The 20,063-nt window shown below is 41.7% G+C and overlaps 1 protein-coding gene across 1 annotated transcript in view; it reads left to right on the forward strand.

The window, feature by feature from the left end:
• csmd2 (CUB and Sushi multiple domains 2) overlaps positions 1 to 20,063 on the forward strand; it is a 206,639-nt gene that overhangs the window by 32,170 nt on the left and 154,406 nt on the right. The window contains exon 3 of the mRNA XM_030789534.1: positions 711 to 823. Coding sequence (XP_030645394.1) covers positions 711 to 823 — 113 coding nt within the window. The remainder of the gene's footprint in view (positions 1 to 710; positions 824 to 20,063) is intronic.

Genomic DNA, 20,063 nt, shown 5'->3' on the forward strand with positions numbered 1-20,063 from the left:
AAGCGCAGCAGTCTTCTACAGGTTACGACAGAGCCGGGGTGTTCTGGTGACACCAGAGAGGCATATATGGCTCCGTTCTTGAGTTTAGGGAAATCGGAAGCGGTTAGCGTGAATGGGCACGCGGCCGATGTTTGTTTCGAACATAGCCTTCGTGGCTCTGAAGAGTATATTAAAGCTATATTAATGAGAGATGCAGTTTCTGCTCGATGATTATGTCGTCTTCCTCTCTGCTTTCTCATCATTATGGGAGTTATTACGAAATACTCTGAGATTATTAATGGGTTACCGGGGATGCTGATCATAAAGAAACAGGGCGCGGTGAAATCTGTGCAGATAGCATGCTGGGGACAGACCTGACCCTTGCTAACCCTCCGGCCTGTGGAATGAGCGCTCTAAACGGCTCTATTGATTAAAAATTTGATAGCTCTGTAAAGCTTTATTAGCTGCCATGCCGATGATTACAACATGAGAGCGATGATCTGTAATGACCAATAAGATTCCGAAGTCACATACTTGTCACCCATGGCAACCCAGTTACCTTTTACAGACCAATAAACTTGGATGCTGTGGCCAAGGCTTCGTGTGAGGGCTATCAATATACCCAGAGTGAGCATTTTCACACACTCTGAGTTTGATTATTTACTGTTTGTCTGTTCGGAGATGCTGTCATTGTTACTGATTGATTTTTGTTTGTCAACTGTGTCCTGTAGGTTAACGGGGTTTCAGCTTCCTGCTCCGATTGTGAGTACAGGAGCACGACTCACCCTGTGGTTGCTGTCAGACTATGCTGTCAGTGGCCAGGGCTTCAAAGCGATATATGAAGGTAAGCTTTCTTCCAGATCTTTCTACATCCATGCCCTCTCTTCTTCCCCACCCGCCCTCTCTCTTTCTCTCTCTCACTCTCTGTCCTCCGCTCTTGTTCTATCATTTCAAAGTTTCCCCTCCTCCTTTTATCTTATTGTATAGCATTACAAACTTCTGATGGACCTTTACAACCAGTGCATGGCTGTCTCTGTTCAGCTGTATGAACGCAGTGTAGCACAATGGAATATTGGTTGATTGTTCCTTTTCTGAACAGACTCAGTGATGGAGGAAGGTGGATGGTTGGATTAGCATGTATGTCAGAGCAGTCTTTTTTTTTTTTATCTCTCTTTTGTCTGCTAATCGTATTAATATGCATGGATCATTTGAAGCATTCAAATCTGTCCAGCCTTTCTTTTGGGTTCCACGCAGGATTCCTCTCATCACTTTTTCTTTTTCTTTTTTCTTTTTCTTTTTTTTTTTTTTTTTTTTGATCTGTATGCTTTATGACCCAGAAAGCATCGATTTTAGTGGTTCGCTCCAACCAGCAGAAAAGAGAGTGAATCTGTGCTAATGAGACTAATTACAATATTGGGAGTGTGGTTCATTAACAGGTGAATCATAGCCCCTGGCACAGTCACTTTCTTTGCCTTGACAGTGCATATTTCAGGCTTTCTATATCCCTCATATTCCACCAGCTATAGATCTCATATATCTCCTCCTGACCTCTCGGATTTTACGTAGCTTCATCTGCCAGTCAGCTTCTCTATGGTTCATGAAGAGATAGCTGAATGGTTCTAACACACGTTTACATGCTGTGGAGTGAATATGTTCACTACAGGAATTCCCATTATTCAAACAAACAAACAAACAAACAAGAGCGAGAACAACAACATTCCTTCTGGAGAGAATATCAGTCGCCAGCTTTGTCCTCTTTATTGAAAGCTCTGTTGTAATAAATGTTTGGCTATAGCACCCCCACCCCCACCCCCACCCATCTCCCCCCTCCCCCCTCCTTGGACTTTTAGTGGTTAAAAGCAATCGAGTTTGAGGCACTTGGCTTGATTTGGTGTTGGGTTTGAATCATTATTGATATGGCGTAATTGGGAAAGGTGAGATATTGAATGCTCCCTTGTTCCAACAGCTAAGTGAAAATTTAATTGGAAAACTCAATCACGGCCAAGTGACGGGTGATGATGGCGCAAGTGAAAATGGAGGCAGGGAGGAGACCTCGACGTTGGAGGTTTAATGCTCTGAGAAGTGTCCTTTTCTGAGGAGGATAGGCCTTATCTGACCTATTTGGTGCAGACTAAATCAGCACTATGTAGTAATGACGTGTCACCAGCGAGCACGTGACCTACCAAAGAGGATTCTGCTGTACTAGGCAAAAGCACAATTAAAAAAAAAAGAAAGAAAGAAAGAAAAAAAAAAAAAGTGATGTATGCATCGCTTGTCCCTGATCTGACTTTCACTACAGCAATGCTGCATAGACACCTGCATAATGAGAAGCCTCCAAGCGCTTATCAATAGCACGCAGCCCAAGAACGCTGGCTGTTACAGTGATTTGCAATCCTACTGTCCTTCACTTTACCGTAAGTCACAGTCACACCGAGGAACACTGCAAAACACATGTAATTATGGAATTTCATAGTCTTTTATTTTATTCCATGAGAGATTGCTCAGTCACAAAAACTATGGGGTATAAACATTGTGGATGTGCTAAATACAAACTGTGTGTGTGTGTGTGTGTGTGTGTGTGTGTGTGTGTAATGATTCGCCCTATTATTAAGTTTCTTTTTACTTCTATGATCATTCCCTTTGAGCAAACATTTCTTCCCTCAAAAACGAAATAATGTACTTATCAGTCTAGTTATGTTTTGACTGAATTATACCTCACAGTGTAATGGTTTTTAATAAGCATAACCTAACACCACTCAAGCAGTAAACCAGTCCATTCAACAGGCAACGGTGAATGTCTTTCTGCAGCTGGTCTGACTGGAGCATGCTCCGACACTCCATTAATTCAGTTCTCCTCGAAGCAGAGATCTTGAATTCCTCCAGCTCTATCAGCCATTCTCTCAACAAGTGATTATAATGACAACACCACACCACATAAAGGGAGTTATCCTTGTAATCTACCAGTACGCACATCTGTGAACGTGCGTATTTCAATATTTCTCTCTAGGCTGCCTTTCATAGAACGATGAAGAAAAATGGAAAGGGCGTTTCTACTGCACTCTTTCTTCTCAAATAGATAGATAGATAGATAGATAGATAGATAGATAGATACCACTTCTGGCCACAGTGCTGAAACATTAGAGGAATTATAAGAATCTGTGTGATTTAAAGGCTTGCAATCAGGCCTACACATTACCACCATCATTCTGCTCCCTCCCCCCATTTTCCCTCCCTCAATCCCTCACTCACAGCAGAAATTGGCACACTTAACCGTGATCACCCTCTTAGGTGGCTCCACAGAGAACACATTTGTGACTGAAGCAAAAACCTTTTAGTGCTGTAATGAGAGTCTGTATGACAGGTGAAAAACGCTGCGCACTGTACAAACACTGTACCAACCGACGCAGCACCTGTTCTCCGCCGTTTTGTGCCGTGTACCGGGCTTTGCTATTTTGCTGAAAAAAAACGGTAAAATCATAACATCGCAGAACTCAACAGACTCCATTGGGACTGGTATTAATTATGAATAATTTTATGTTTTTATATTGGTTTTATTGTGGATGAAAAAAAGTATAATTATATCTTACTGTTCTCACTGGATTGTCTGTTGAGATGTTTGTGGTAGTGAGCTCCATAGGTCAGTTTTGCTGTAATTCTGTAACCTTCATCTGTTTGCATGTGTCTGAATGCAACCCTCAGCACTCGTTTTTAAGTATGCCATGGTTTAGAGAAGACTCTGACCCAGTACGTTCAGAATGGCAAAACATAGCTCAATATTTCACATACAAAAAAAAACAATGTCATATACATGTATATATATATATATTATTACATAATCACTTATGTGTTGCAAATAGGCAAAAGTAAAGAATTAAAGGACAGAGAATGAAATGAGTAGCAAAAAACTGCCACAAAATGAAGGTGTAGGTTAGAGCCAGCGTAGTCAATATTTTGCAAATTTAGACATGCTTTTTTGTGTGTGTGTGTGTGTGTGTGTCTCATGTGTACCATTTGAAGTGAAAATGTTTAGTATAAATGGTGTTAACTATCTGACAGGTTGGCTGTGAAACTAAACAGTGATGTTTTATGGAGATGAAAAAGAACAGCGCTAAGGTTTTGGCAGTGCTCACAGAAGTGGCACAGACACGGTGTTCTCTCGGCACTTGGGTAACCGCCAACTGATTTCACAGAATTTGGTGTTTTGCACGACAGATCACTAATTAATGGCATTGTTCTGAAAGTCATTGTGAATGGACCACTTAACTTAAATGTACCTCCATGATGAATCGACTCACTGGTGTGTGCTGCTGCTCCAGCTTCGTGTTGGGGGAATAGGAAAGTGCTCTAAACTTCAATGCCTGACTCTGTCTTGCTCTCTCCCTCTCTTTACACACACACACACACACACACTTTAACACTAAGATAAGCTCGTATATCAAAGCCTGCTCAGTGATACACACATGCTCAGACAAGTCAGGCTGTATTGTTAGCTTTCTCTTAAACGCACGGGTAGCGTGGCAGATCATCCTGACCAGTTAAGAACATGAGAAAAAAAAAGAAATTATCAATGTTACAAAAAAAAAAAAAAAAAAAAACAGCCTCAGCCTCCCCTCATTCATCTTCACTCAACCTCTCAACAGACCATGGCTTAAATACCGAAAAGGCACGCTGAAACATACGAGCGACTACAGAACAGATCGGTGGTAGAGCTGCGAATAGAGAGGTATCGTACATGCACCTATTGTTAGAGTGTGACTCCCCAGGGCCCTCTGAATGCCTCACTGCGGTGAGAAAGTGCTAAGTGAATGGGCCGTGTGATCCTTAGGCACAGAGTTAGCGGGTTTGTTTAATGGTCGTGTTGTGGGCTAGCGGAGAGGAGGGTGATGCAGGATTCAGTTGATGCTGTGGTTATGAACTCATGGATGTGGGGTATCAGCTGTCTGAGACCTGAGGCTGTCATTCCTGATCCTGTTCTGCACAGCGCAGCGCCGACGTGCTGATGGCCTGGAATTTCTAACCAACCAATTAACTCAGCTCATCGCTGCTATGCTCAGGCTCAGTGCAAGCTTAACAAAATGGCCTATTCAGTCCCTTGATTCGTAACTGAGGGTCACATTTCTGAACACACGCGCACACACACACACACACACACAAACACACTCACACACACTTACACAAACTGAGGTGCACAGTCTGTTGCCTGTCATGCTGAGCTAGTCAGCAGAGCCTTTACTGCACTAATCTCTGAGCAGATGTCATTTCTAAAAGGCCAACAAGTCGTTTGTACTGGAAATGAGTCAGCCTTCCTCTCCCACTCCACCTCCCCACCTCCCTAAGCAGAGTGCTTCATTCCTTGGTGGGCAGGCCTGCTCTCTGCATGGCTCTAGCTGAAACTGGAGCCTGGGGCTGACCCATGAAAGGGTCCACACATGGGGTGATGATAATGAGGCGACAGTGCCTCGCATATCCTTGAAAATAAAGGCGCACATGAAACCAGGCAATGCCTCTTTGTTCTGCGACGGACGCCCACTCCATCCAGAGGAGCAGAGCGAGTGGGGGATTCACAGCCTCATTCGCGCTCATGACAGCATATATGTAATGTCATATGCAAATCCTTTTATTTTATTTTATTTTTTTACACCGTTATCTCTCCATTTCCCTTCTTATTTTGTCTCATTTCATTTTTTTTCCCTTTGTAGATTCATATAATGTATTTTATTCCAGTTCCATTTGTTTCAAGTTATTATTATTATTATTATTATTATTATTATTATTATTATTATTATTATTATTATTATTATTCAGATGAGCTATTCTACATGATTGAAATGGAAGATAACTTCAGAGAAATGACTTTATGCCTGGCTAATTCTCCCTCCTGTTTTTAGAAATGAGATGCTCTCATATTAATTTGAGTGAAAATGGAGACATATTCAACTATGAAAACATCAACTCAGCGTAGCTCAGAAACCTAAACGTTCAAAGTAATGATTCTTTGCAGAGAACATGTCTTTGTTTCTGGCAGTGCTTCTGAGCCTGCTAACATGTTTTCCCTTGAGGAGCCCTGGCACACAGGCTGTATTACCTTTGTACACAGTACATCCTAGCCTCAGTTTCTCTGAGTGAGTATAGAACTCTGTCGACATTTTAGAAAAGTTGTAGAAAATTCTGATGAACATCCATCCAGTCTTTAGAGAGTGATTTGAAGTGGCCTGTGTGTGTGTGTGTGTGTGTGTGTGTGTGTTTGTGTGTGTGTTTGGGTGTGGGTGTGTCTTTTTCATATCTGAAGTGTTTGTGTGTTAATGCCTGCGGTTATGTGAACGTGTAAAGATAAATCAAACACGTTGTCAGACATGCTGTTTCAGAGTAGAAAAAAAAAATCGGCATGATTTAATAAGTAATCATACCATGTAAACGGGCAGGTCTCTTTGTGAAAATCCCCTGGGATGTACCATTGAAACTGTTTATAGAAATTGAATGGTGAATTGTTTTCAGCCATTTATGTCATTTTGTTTTGCAATTGCAATCAAAGGGATATATGTGTCACTAACCTCTCCTGGGACTTATTATGGATACATTTTTACCAGTGGCATTTATGAGAATTTAATGCTTGTTTTGCAAGTCTCTGCTTAGACTCAATTATGGACTCTCCTTTAGGCATGCCATTTACTTACTCAACTAACGGCTACTGTAGAAGCATTCAATGTGCTGTACGCTTTAGCATCTGTACGTCTTGTCGCCTTGGCAACGATCAGGTCACAAAGTGATCAAGCAGTAATTGGTGGCCCAAAGGAATGCGGATTACTGTAATGTCAAGACATGTGACACATGTGTAATTATGTGCTCCAGGTTCACCATGTTAGGCTGCTAGATGGTCTTCCACCACTTTCTCTCTCTCTCTCTCTCTCTCTCTCTCTCTATGTCTCTCTCTCTCTCTCTCTCTCTTTCGGTCTCTACCGTTCTGTTTCTCTTGCTCCAGCATTCTTACGGATCATTTGAGGTTCTGCCTGTTGTGCACAGATTGCACTGTCTGACTGTGTGAAATGATTCCCCATGTTATTTGAGCTTGCACAAGGGAGGGGGTGGGGTGGGGGGGGGGGGGTTGGGGCTGTATTTGGGGAGCGGTTGATTGACATATAAGAGAGGAGCTATTTGTAGGCTCTAGCTGCCTTGGATGTGCATTATAACATCCATTCCACTAAAAGCTGCTCTTTAAGTATTCTGTTGGTCAGTGATGCAGCCTGAGCCCCTGTGATGCATCCTGTGCTTTAATAGCCTAAGTGCAAAAAATGCCTGTGTCCAAATCAACAAAGAGCATAATCACCTGGTCTGTATTTTAGATCTCTCTTCAGCTGCATTCCCATGGCAACCCTTTGAAATGTGCACATTCTTGTACCACCCCATCCTCTCTTTACACGTGTAATCTTCTGCCCAAAGATAAATGACACCAGCAGGGAAGGTAAACAACCATCTTTCTCTCTCTCTCTCTCTCTCTCTCTCTCTCTCTCTCTCTCTTTCTTCATCCCCAAGATTAGTTCTGATACTCAAGATCTCAGGTAGATTTTGAGGAATGGTTTACAGGTAATAGGATCACCTTTTAACAACTCTCATTTTTACAATCATTAATTGATTGGCGACAGTCGCCATCAATATACAGTATAAATACACATTTGTCAGTCTCTAAAATAAGAGGGGAGTGTATCCATTTAAGATGAGCTGATGATATTCGGAGCGGGGCAGACTAGGCCTTTCTTTTATCTGCGGTGCATGAATGATTTGTGTGAGGATGATCAGGAGGCAGTGGAGCGTGAGTGGAAGGATCAGAATTGAAGACTGCATCTTGCCTTATAAATGAAGGAATTTGCCAAATGGAGGCAGCTTTAGTTCTATTCCCGCTCTGTAATGTTCAATTTTCATATGATTTGTGTGTGTGTGTGTGTGTGTGTGTGTGTGTGTGTGTGTGTGTCTGTGTGTGTGTGTGTGTGTGTGCGTGCGTGTGTGCCTGTGTGTTGAGTCCATGTAGAGTTAAGTGAATAAGAGAAGCATATTCACAAACACTAAGACAAGGGTGTTCTCACACAGCCTTCACTGTGCCACATGTTTTATTGTTTTGCCATTGCACTCAAATACCCCCACTTATTTGATTAGTTCCCACCAATAGCTGGAGGTATGAAGTAGTTCACTCTTTACTATTTATAAATAAAGTACACGTTTCAAATATGTAAGCAAATTAGGGCATAGAGCCGGCTGCATTAGCAGCCATATTGCTGGGCAGACATAGGGGAAATTGAACTGTATGCTCTCAAAGTCGACACTCTTTGACCCTTCCAGGAACAGTTCCCTCAAAACCAGAAAAAAAATAATAAAATAAAATAATAATAAATAAATAAGTAAAAAAGGTAGAAGATGCTCTTTTCTGTGCATTGGTTTCTTGGCTGTTTTGCTGTCAATTTGAAATCTATGCTCAGTGCTCGTGTTTGTGCTAGTCTAGTTTGAACACTGTGGACATAACAGGGCCGGTTGACAGAGACTGCTGTGATATGTTTTTGACAATGTGCTAAACATCACCGGAAAGCCCCAGATGTAACTGGACAGCTACTCAACGCTCGGTCCCTCATGATACCATTAGAATGGATTGAAATGTACAAATCTCTGTGAATTTCTCCTTAAACATACCTGTTAATCAACCAGCAGGTGGTATGAGGCTTTCATTGTCTGGCTCCATCAATGTCCAAGAACAGACAACTCATGTGTTCTCATGAGAAAACATCAGAGAAAAGCTCTGTAGACGTTTCTTCGTATGCTACTGTTCCATAATACACATGCTCAGCTCATTTTTGACTCTCCTGAAACCAATTTCATGGTTTAAATTGGACAGTTTTCATGTTTTTTCTTCTCTTCACGATAATGCATTTAATTGGACTCTGTCTTTTCTTTAATTGGTCCTCTATGGCTGTTATGAAGTCCACTGATGTGTTAGCAAGGGGAGACCGGGTACTTAGGGATAAACACCTCTGTCGTGGAGACCATTGTTCAGAACCTCGTTACATTAATAACTGTTTCATTAGTGATGACCCATAAATGGAGTTTTAATAGAAACACGTGTGTTCTTTTTTAAGATACGTCTGCAAGCATGAGTCTATTCATTTAATCACTTCCTCTGTAGCCGCCACACTTCTGGCAGATTGTTGACGCTATTAATGTCACAAAGACGCCGGATGCTTGTGCCTTGCCATTAAATGCTTCTGACAGTTAATTACCTCTTGATTGTTTTTTTTCTTTTTTTTTCATTCTTTCATTCTGTCTCTCTCTGTCTCTTTTTTGGCTGTCCTCAGCTGAGCTAATGAACAGAGTCTTGAGTGTCAAGTTTGTTGCCATGTCTCCCATCTGAACAGCTCTAGAACGATCCGTGAACTTTTCAAGGCGGAAGCTTTGCAGTGCAAACCTGTCTAGATTTTTGGTTCTTTAATTGTTTTTATTCAATTGCACTAATGATTATTGATGAGTAGTGTCACCTATTCCCTCTCTTGTCTACTTACTTATTGTTTGTGAGTTACAACTTATCCGCACTTGCATAGATAATACTTCCAGTTTGACTTTTTTTTTTTTTTTCCTTTCATTTTAGTGAAATAGCTTCCATAGACACTTCAGATAGTCCAATTTGAGACACATCCTCTTCTTAAATTACTGATAAGATTCTCTATGGGTGATTATTTTCGTAAACACATCTGAAGGGGCATCCTAATAGGCACCCTTCAGGTATTCAGACTCAGGAACTCTGTGGGTTGCACTGCAGGCCTGCCTTGTCTACTTTACATGAATATTTCATGGTTAATTTCTCTAGCCTCCTAAGGAGCATTTGCATAGAGACATGAGCTAAAAAGTCTTCTGGCAGCTTTCATTCGCCCCTAACTCTCTACTGCAATTCACTGACTGCTCTCATTCTTTTTTCTGATACATTCATTCTCTTTTGATTCTCTCTCTCTCTCTCTCTCTCTCTCTCTCTCTCTCTCTCTCTCTCTCTCTCTGTCTCTCTCCATTCTTCTTTTTTTTCATTATTATTTTTTTATTATTATTTTTTTGGGGTAAGATGGGGCATAATTGTTTTGTATGATAAGATATGTTGGTTGTAGGAGGAGGTGGGGGGGGGGGGGTGTTGCAGTCAACTCTGCTGCAGGAAAGGTCTGGTCGTGACTGGTCTGCTCTGCTCCTCTCTATATGCCTGGGCTTTTGTAACATTGAACAGGGAGAACTCCAGCTGAATCTAGTTGGCAAAGTGGGAACAAAGTGTCAAGGGGTGGGTGGACAGAACTGGTTGCAGGACTGGATGCTGGATCACTGGATATTTATGTATGAAAGCCGGGAGTCAAGAATTGTGTGAATGTATATGTGGTTGTATGTGTGTGACATGCAGTGGACAGGAAAGGATCAAGGAAAGAAAGAGACAGGAGAGAAAACTGGTGAGCACCAGCCTGCATTCAGGTATTGTGTGTGTGTGTGTGTGTGTGTGTGACAGTAATGTCTGAGCAGTCATGTAAAGCGAAGAGTGAGCTACTGCTGCCAAATATCTCTTCACTCAAAGAGGTCTTTCAACTCCCCACTGTCTCTCAGCCATCAGGTACACACAGACAGGACAACACACTGACACAGACGACTGCCTCTGCATTTCATAACCACAGACTCCCTCTCTCTCTCTCACACACACACATACACACACGCACACACACACACAGTGAGAGAGAGAGAGAGAGAGAGAGAGAGAGAGAGAGAGAGAGAGAGTCTCCTGCTGAGTGAATGGGTATTCCAATACTGTCTCCGGTTCCCTCTGTCTGCTCCTAAGCAAGAGAGAAGCCCCTGAATTCCTCTGGATGTGTGTTGCATAATTCATCTGATTTCATATTTATTTATATACTGTATTTACTTTTTCTCTGAGGTAAACTCTGCCTTTTCTGAATGCTAATGCTAAACAGTTAAGCCTTCAGCATGGCTAAGGGAGGTTCATTCCTCTTATTATATTCCAAGTATGTATGTTTATCAAGACAGGGCAGGATGTTTTTATCTTAATCAACATTACAAAGACCAGCCCAGTGTCAAGTCCAGTCTTTTTCACAGTTTAACTTCACAATGAATGCATAAGTAACCAAACAACATATCGTACTGCTTTAGAATGGTTGCTCATACGTTGATTGAGAGCGGGGGGGTAAGGGGAGAGATACATCAAGTTCTTAACCTTTACAGATACACTCGTAACATGCTTTAGATGATATACTTGGGTGTTAAGAAAGGAAGGGCATTCTTTTCAGGCAAGAATTTAAGGCAAATTAATTACATGTTGTTATTACACGGTATGCTTTCACTCTGTTCCTTTGAAGCAAAATGCCACTCGGCCCGTAATTTGGGCTGAAATGTGAGCTTAATTAATTAAGGTCTGACATCATCACTCATCTGCATTCTGACAGCCGTTAATGGGGTGCCCCCCAGTCTCGACATGAGGTAACTTTGGGGTTGCGTGACTGATCTTAGCGAGGTGTGAATTATCTGCAGCCCACTACAACAATGTGCCCTTTCCTTCGAATATACACGCTTATTGCCCTCAGTGGTACCTTTAGAAAAATTCCAATACGATTATGACCACATCCAAACATCCATTCACGTGTGACTCAACAATGCAGCTGGTATGAAACTCCGGGGGAGGGGGAGGGGGGGGGAGGGGGAGGGGGGGGGGAGAAAGATAAGATGCTTTAACAATACAAACATAAATTGTAATCCTTCCCTGGAGAGAACATTATTGTTTCATCATGCAATACAGCTACTCACATCAGATTCTTAGACTCTGGACACCAGATGCTGGCTCTTTATTCAATCGATACAGCTGAGGTTCTACCTCGGTGCTCCTGCTGGTAAGAACCAGAAGAACTCCAGTGAGTCACAGGCTGTGAGCAATTGTGTGACTGTCAGAGATACGCTGCCTTTGGGGAATGTCTTCCTGTCTGAGCTGCAGCCAGGACCACAAACGCCCGCTTCTCTTTCCTTCTTAGCGCTACTTAATTAATGTGGAGGTAAAGAAGAAAAAAAAGATAGAATAAAACCTGTCTCCACTGGGTTTATCCTCAAATATGTTTTCTTCTGACCTAGAATATTTTTGGTTCAAATTCAAGCCCCGGTGGGCTTTTTATAAGCTGTTTTTGCTCACCTGTTATAATAGACCGGTGGATAAAAAAAATACTGGGCTATCTGAGACTTTTTTCCTGCTTTGTTTCTAATGCAACAAACCAAGTATTGGAAAAATAAAGAGATCTCATTAACTACAAAAGGAGAGAGACTGTGGATTTACGGATTTTCTTTATCAGTTTCCCTGTGCTACAATGCCAGCTGAAAGGAGAAGGAAGGATTTCATTTAAGCTCTGGATAGTGTATGACTCAGATAGGCATGCCTTCTTTGTAAGGGTTAAGTTATTGTTGATGTCTTTGCTGAACACCGCTGCTGGTCAACTAGTCTGTATCTGGATTAAGGTGTGTATTATGTGTGTGTGTGTGTGTGTGTGTGTGTGCATGCTAGGTTCTTGCAGGGCATGAGAAATGAGGATGCAGTCTATGGGGATTGGCTGTGCTTGATTCAGTGGGACTGGCTAGAGTGACAGTATGGTGGATGAGCTCCTCTGAGCACTGATTTACGGAGAACACTTATTAGCCCTGGTAATGGACTGCTGTCATTCTCCTCAGCAAGTACGAGACACACAGCCTGAAAAGGACTTGAGTGATTTGCTCAACCCATCATTCACTTCACATCGTTTGCCCGTGTGTTGCTTGTTTATTTGCTTTTGTTCCCCTCAGGTCAAAGGTAAAAGAATACAACTTAAGAAGGAAAGGCTTGTAAGAGTCTATTTGGTACATGCCTTCATTCTCTCTCTCTCTCTCTCTCTCTCTCTCTCTCTCTCTCTCTCTCACTCATTTGCCCTCAGCAACTCTGGCTGCCATCTGTGTTTTTACCTTTTTGTGTAGTGCTATCTTAGTGCTAGCATAGTTCCAGCACACACACACACACACACACACACACACACACACACGCACACACACACACACACACACACCCCAAAGTGAGAAATGACGCTCTATTCCCCTATCTCTCCCCATTTTGCGTCCTCATTAGATGTGGATGTTTATCAGTCTCTTGCAGCTCTGTATCGCTCATCAGGATTAACTGTGCTGTTCAGCAGCTTACCCGTTCTCACTCAGCCTGATGTTTGTCTTGCCGTACAAGTACCGTTTTGTGTGGATTACAGTGCCATTGTCTTTGGATTAGGCTGTCATAGTTCCACATCTACAGCTACAGTTCAGTAAGGTGGCTTTCGGATCACTTGTCATTCACTGCATGCTAGTATAAAGTGGATTGCCTTCGACCACTCTGAGAATAAGAATGAATAACTCTCATCTTTCACTGGGTAAATGTGAGAGGCATATCAAACAATTAAACTTTACTTATTCTCATGTTCAGCTGTTTAACGTTGAGAATAGACCTTCCTTTGGCAGGAGATGGTGGGTGTTCAGTCTGAAGGTCTGGTGGTGCCCAGTAATGAACTATTATTGACAGTAATAATTAATAATTAAGACTCTTCATGGGTTTTGGTCTTATATGACGCTACGTTTACCTATGCCATCACTGACGGCAGTGGGATATTCTTACTAAATGTAATAAACTCTTTCGGATGATGTTTCATGGGCTGGGGTATGGTTTCATGGATGTTTCATTGGTAAGGAAACGCTGTTGATTGTTGAGGGCTAGACTGTGGGTGAGAAGGCGTAGAAGGGTTGAGTGTAAAGACTTCAGGCTGATTTAGGAGGTCTGGTGAGCAATGACAGCTTTGGGTTGTAGATCCAGACAAAGCTCCCTTTGCACTTTCTGCTGACGGTGTGTGATATATGATTTATGAACAGTAGAGCGAAGAACATATTGGTTCCTGTGCTCTATCTCTGACTCTAATCTACACCTGCTTTCCCCTCCTTATTTACCAGGAAGGCCAAATTATGTTACAGACATAGAGACCACTGATCTCATTCAAATGTAGCTACGGATTTTCTACTATGTGTATCACCTGTAGCACATTTCATACAGAGAACCATTAATCTGTCAAAATGGGAGAGAAGAACAAGAGGAACATGGTATACATGGTAAGAAATGCAAGTAAAAAGAAGATACCACAGACACAAACTTAATTCACCATAGAATGTTGCAGTTTACAGTTGAGTGAGTGAGTGAGTGAGTGAGTGAATGAGTGAGTGAGTGAGTGAGTGAGTGAGTGAGTGAGTGAGTGAGTGAGTGAGTGAGTGAGCGAGTAAGTGGTCCAGCAAAGTGAGTGGTCCAGTTAATGAACAAGTGAGTTCGTGAGTTAGTTAGAGTGAAAAATATGTCATGGAAAATTCAAGATTCGAGTGAAAAACAAACTTTGCATATGGTAATCAAACTCATAAATAATTGATAACCATTAAAGATGTTCCTGGCTGCGAAGGGATATCAGATCCATGCCTATGTTGAGAATACCCCGCTGAGAAACTGTCGAGTGGAACATCTCTGACTTTGGTGTCCTGTCATCCACGGCACTTCACACTCATTTCCAGCTAATCACCACTGCACTTAGAACGTCGGGGGACCACAGTTACATGGTCACATTTTACTGAAATGACAAACTTGTCACATTCATCAAAAATACCACCCATAGTCTGAGACTTCAGCTTTGAATGGACTGGATGTCCTTCCTTTGGCTCAAATACATCTGTTTCTGGGTCATGTGTAGACAATGAGCTCTGCATAGTGTTTGAAGAAAATGACATAGCTGTGTATAATGCACTGGTACTGGTAACTGGGTTAGTACATATGAGTGTTTTACCTCTGTACTAATGGGCTAAGAATATTTATGCATGCCACTCATTACAGGGTGGAACCATTCTGTATTCGTCAATATTCTGTGCTCACAATCACACTTATTTGAACAGGGCGGGGAAGAATATCAGCTACGATACTTTTTTTAGGTTCAGAGTGCAAATACAGAGCCAAAAGATTAAGGTCTTTTGTTTTCAAAATATCTTTGCATTTCCATGCAGTCTTTGCATTCTGCATTGTACATCTAATCATTTTCATATCCACTTGGTGGTGTATTGACTCAGTTGAGTCAATATATTCTTGGTCAAATCAGCAGGGTCCTTTTTCTGTGTGCCAAACAAACTTGGCTTGTGTACGACTCATTTGGATTGCCATTCTTTGAAAGCCTTTGAGAACTGAAGAATGTACTCCCAGGTCAGCATCTGTCCTTATTTCAGAATGCTTATTGAGAATCAATTGTACTCCACTCCACTGTATTCCTCTAGACGGCCGGGTAGTTTCAGTGACCCTGAATACAAATCCGTCTGGGGCCGTTGACTGTTGATTTAGGTGCGACATGTCAGGATTAGAGTGAATCTTTACTGGTAGAGCCTTCCCATTCAACATTTCACACAGACACAGTGGGCCATGAGTCAGGCAAAGCAATAGCTTTTAGCTGATTTGAAATGGTCTGGTTTCCATGACCACAGTAAACCCATGTGAACATTTACGTGTTTTATTAATTAATTTATTCATTTTGTTACCTTGCGGTCTGCAAATTCTTACCACAGGTGATCTTTTTGGAGTAAGTGTTTGCTTATAACCAGTTTTGTTTGTTTGTTTCATAGGTTTTCTTGTGTGTAATGTAGATTTATATGGAAACAGTACTTTGGTGTTGGCATTTTCCTAGTGTGTATACAGTCATCTTCAAGCATTTTTCCAGTGAACTCAAAAACTGAACAGTGAAATGAAATATCAGCATTCTTAAAATAGAGTTATAAGTTTAATACGATACACGTTGGGAGAGACACAGTGAAACACAAGGCAACTGCTCACAGTCAGAGCTTTGAGCTCATTATGAGTAAGACAGATGACATTATAAACAAGAGAACCGATAAATGAACTCGCTGACTTGACCATGCCCCTGTCAAATGCATCAGGACAAGATATACCGTCCCTAAGTTATATCACTGATGGACTCAGATGGTTTCCATATGCCCGGGTTGTGTTCTTTATGTTATATAAGGGAGGACATGGCAGAGAGAGAGAGAGAGAGAGAGAGAGAGAGAGAGAGAGAGAGAGTTGTGTGTGTGTGTGTGTGTCTGTGCACTAGATAGAGACAGGATAATTTAACATTAGGAAAACCACAGTCTTGTCACGTGTCTTGATGAAGTTTGAACCGATATAGACAGTGCATGTGTGTGTGTTTTCTGACTGTGCCATTGTAGAATATTCGAATTATGATCACAAAGCTTTTTATATGAGTCATTTTGGGTTACTTCCAGAGACTACATTACAGGGCACAAGACATTTTACCGCCATATTGTTAGTTACATACAGCACTGGGCAAAAATTAGTAGTTTTTGCACATCTGTTTGAATATAAATGCCATGTTGTGCGCGCGCGCGCGCGCGCGCGTGTGTGTGTGTGTGTGTGTGTGTGTGTGTGTGTGCGTGCGTGTGTGTGAGTGTTTGTGTGTAGCTGACTGTTTAATATGCATTGCACTTTTTCAGGTTTCTCTATCTATTGTTATTGCTTTGTTTTAATGATGTTCTATGGTATCTCATGAGAGTCCCACCCTAAGGCCCTGAATCAAAGGTACAGGAGTTGTACCCCAGAACTAGGAACTGGGACTATGGGAGATGAGGCAAACTCTAAACACAGCAGGACCTCTACGGGCTCTCTTTGTTTTCTCTTTGCTCTGTCGGCTGAAGAACACAGTAGAGTGCTAGAAGAAAAAGAAGACATAAAGAGGGAAGTGGGTGTTAGTTGGACATTTAGAGAAGAAAAAAAAATCCTTTTGATCATGCTTTTAACTTCCAGTTTAGGTGTATAACTTTCATGCCAAGCAGTTGAATAAGAATTCTTCAAAAACAGAAAAAAAAAGGAATGCTTTGTTTAGCTGACAGATATCACATTTTTTGGATGCAGATCACCACAATAAGCCAGAGAGAAAGGTAAAGCACTGTTCGACATCTTATTTAAAACAGGAGCTCTTCTTTCTTTGTCTGTTTGTTCACACAAAGCGCCAATCACAAGATTCTTTTTTCTACCTGGACGTACTGTTTCAAAAGAATTTCATTAATTTTTTTTTTTTTTTTTGTTCGATATAAGGGCCTCCAGCCATCCATCCCCTCTGCATTTCTCATTTGTTTTAAAATGCTGATATTCTCCTCAATATCTCTCTTCCTGGCTTCCTCTGCTCTCCTATTAACATTCATCTCAGGCATCGCAGTAGCTTTGTACATTTTAAAGAGCCAGTAGATCGGAATTAGCCTCTGAGTTCTCTTTAGACGCGTTTTTACTTTATATGGCGGGGCTGGCGATGCTAGCACCGTCCTGCATTTCTCATAGGACGCGCGTTGATTTTGACATCATTTTCATTTCCATGCTAGCCACTGGGCAACAATCAAAGCTTTCCCCTCAACAAAAGGAAATTCTCCTCTGAATAACTTAAAGGGAAAAGTCCAGCCTTTGGTTTCCACCTCACCCCACGGAGGAATAAAAGGTGCAGAGAGGTGGGAAAAAAAAGAAAAAAAAGAAAAGAAGATATTGATTGACTATTTCAGAATAAAATCACCAAAGGCGGTTTCTTTGCATTCTCTTGATTTTATCGCTACAGAAAGACAGATTTCCAAGGGCCTGTTTTTAAGCATGGAGTGTCTTTGTAGTTGATATAATTCATGCGGTTGTGTTTATTTGGAGACACTTACACCTGACTGTTTGGGATTATGTGTTATTTCTAGAGGTGCCATTGTGCTGGCATGTGTTTTTTTTTTTTACCCATTCAGTTACTGATCTGTGGGAGTGGATCAGAGAGCTATACAGTCCTCAGAATGATCCTCTTCTGTCAAACAGGTATTTTCCATTCAGGCACAGCAGTAGAGCTGTTTTATAGGAAGAAACAGAGAACGATATCTGGTCCTCCCAGAACACTGTTGGACAGAGTGAGCACCTGGAAGTGTACTTTTCAGGTATTAAAAGCTTTGTGTGTGTATGTGTGTGTGTGTGTGTGTGTGTGTTTGTGTGTGTGCCTTGTTCTGGAAAGTCCTGAACAGTGAGAACTAGGTGCAAAGATGAGGAAGTCTCAGAGGGAAGACTGGCTCCTGGAGATGTTAGAGTTTCTGTGAGAGAAGCCTAACCCTGGAGCTCCATGAAGAAACACAGCCTCTCCAGGCGTGGGGGTCCCTTTGATGTGTGAAATGGTGGAAGGAGAGGGGTGCACAGAGCTAACACACACACACACACACACACACACACTATTCTCCATGCCACGCATTCTTTCAGAACCATCCCACTGCTCCCAGGTGGGCCCATGCCTGTTGCCTTGGCAACCTGGTGAACAGTGCAGTGGAGTAGAATTGAATGTAGCTGTAACAAACACAAATCAGCTCACCTTTTTCCCCTTTGTAGTGAATAAATCAGGTAATTCTATATCACTAAGCTTCCACCATCTGTTTCAGTACAGGAGGTGACTATATTCAGTAATGCTGATCCTTGAAAGGCATATTAAAGAAGCTTATCAAGCAATATCAACAAACATTTCAATGACAAAAGAGACAAACTCCACTTCTTTTCCTGTGGCTAGAGGTCTGCATGTCAGTAGGATAGTAGATTTCTGTCCCCATTCCCTACCGTTCGATACAATAATCAGTTAACAGAATTTCTCTAAGACTCCCCCACCACACAGCAGTCACAGCAGTTAGAACAGCACATGATTCCTCCATTAGTTATGAAGTAAAGCAGTCGTTTTTTTTTCACCACCTCATTTGTGATCTGCAAAGCAATGTAACACACCCAGAGAACGGTTATACAGTGTAACTGGCTGATTGACAGGACTTCTGGACAGCTCAGTCACCCCAGAAGCACGGCCACAGTTAGCGAGAGTCGCACAGCAGAGATCTGACCGTGTGAATCCACAGCGTCGGGACTCCGCTCTGCGGCGTTCGACGGTGCCTTAACAGGGCACATTCTTCAGGAGTCCGGACATTCTCTGTTCCTGACTGGGAAAACCAACATCGTTAATCACGACACCACAAAAACAAAGTGAATATGCTGAGGATTGACCTCTGTGGGGAAACTCATTCATAACGATGGGGGGGAGGGGCACTGGAGACAGGTGAAAAACTTGTGAGAGACGCATCTTCATGTTTGTTATGCTAAAATGCCATGGTCGGTTGTCGACTTTTTACCGCTTTTTTTTTTCTATTCTTTTCTTTTCTTTTCTTTTTTTTTTTTTTTCTCCTTGATTGGGCCTCTTGCATGAGGCTATGACATTAGTTTCATGTTTTTAATACCTGGATGACACTTAGTTTGGATGCAGTTACTCAGAGAAAGTCATCCATCACAGATTACTTATTCCTTCTCTCAAGCTATAATGGGATTATTTTACTCATTACTTCACGGAAAAAAGTAATCACACCACTCACTCTTTTACTTCTAAGTTTCCGTTTAAAACCCATACAAACCTGCAAAATGGAAAGTGCAAGGATGACGCCCGGTAGTCCTGTATGGTTTTATGGTGGTTCAACAACATACAAACTACAACCAGAAAGGCTTGACACATCATAAATGCAATGAGTTAGAGCACAAACCTTGAGATTTAACAGAAGAGTACGATTTATTTACATGGGCTTTGATGCTTTGGTAATTTATTTCTGATAAGCTTATGGCAAAGAAAAAAAACGCAAGCTCCATGGTAGCAACTGTCGCACTGAATTGTGTTGCATCAGCTGTCACAGGCAGTGAAAAAAAAGGACGAGAACAGCTAGTACAATATGGATGACAATTATGTTTTAAATGCATTTCATGTAATGAACATTATTAGCTTAGCAATATATCCATATTGCAAGTGATGAAATTCCAATTAATAAGTAATTGTAAAGTGACTGTAAGAATTTAAACAGTCGTGTGTTAGACTACTTCATAACAGAGACGAGTAATCAGATTACAGTAACATTGTTACTTTGTACCACGTCACCCCAACGTGAATGTCACATTACTACGT

The sequence above is a fragment of the Chanos chanos genome, chromosome 12 (assembly GCF_902362185.1).
Source record: "Chanos chanos chromosome 12, fChaCha1.1, whole genome shotgun sequence".
NCBI classification, from domain to species: domain Eukaryota; kingdom Metazoa; phylum Chordata; class Actinopteri; order Gonorynchiformes; family Chanidae; genus Chanos; species Chanos chanos.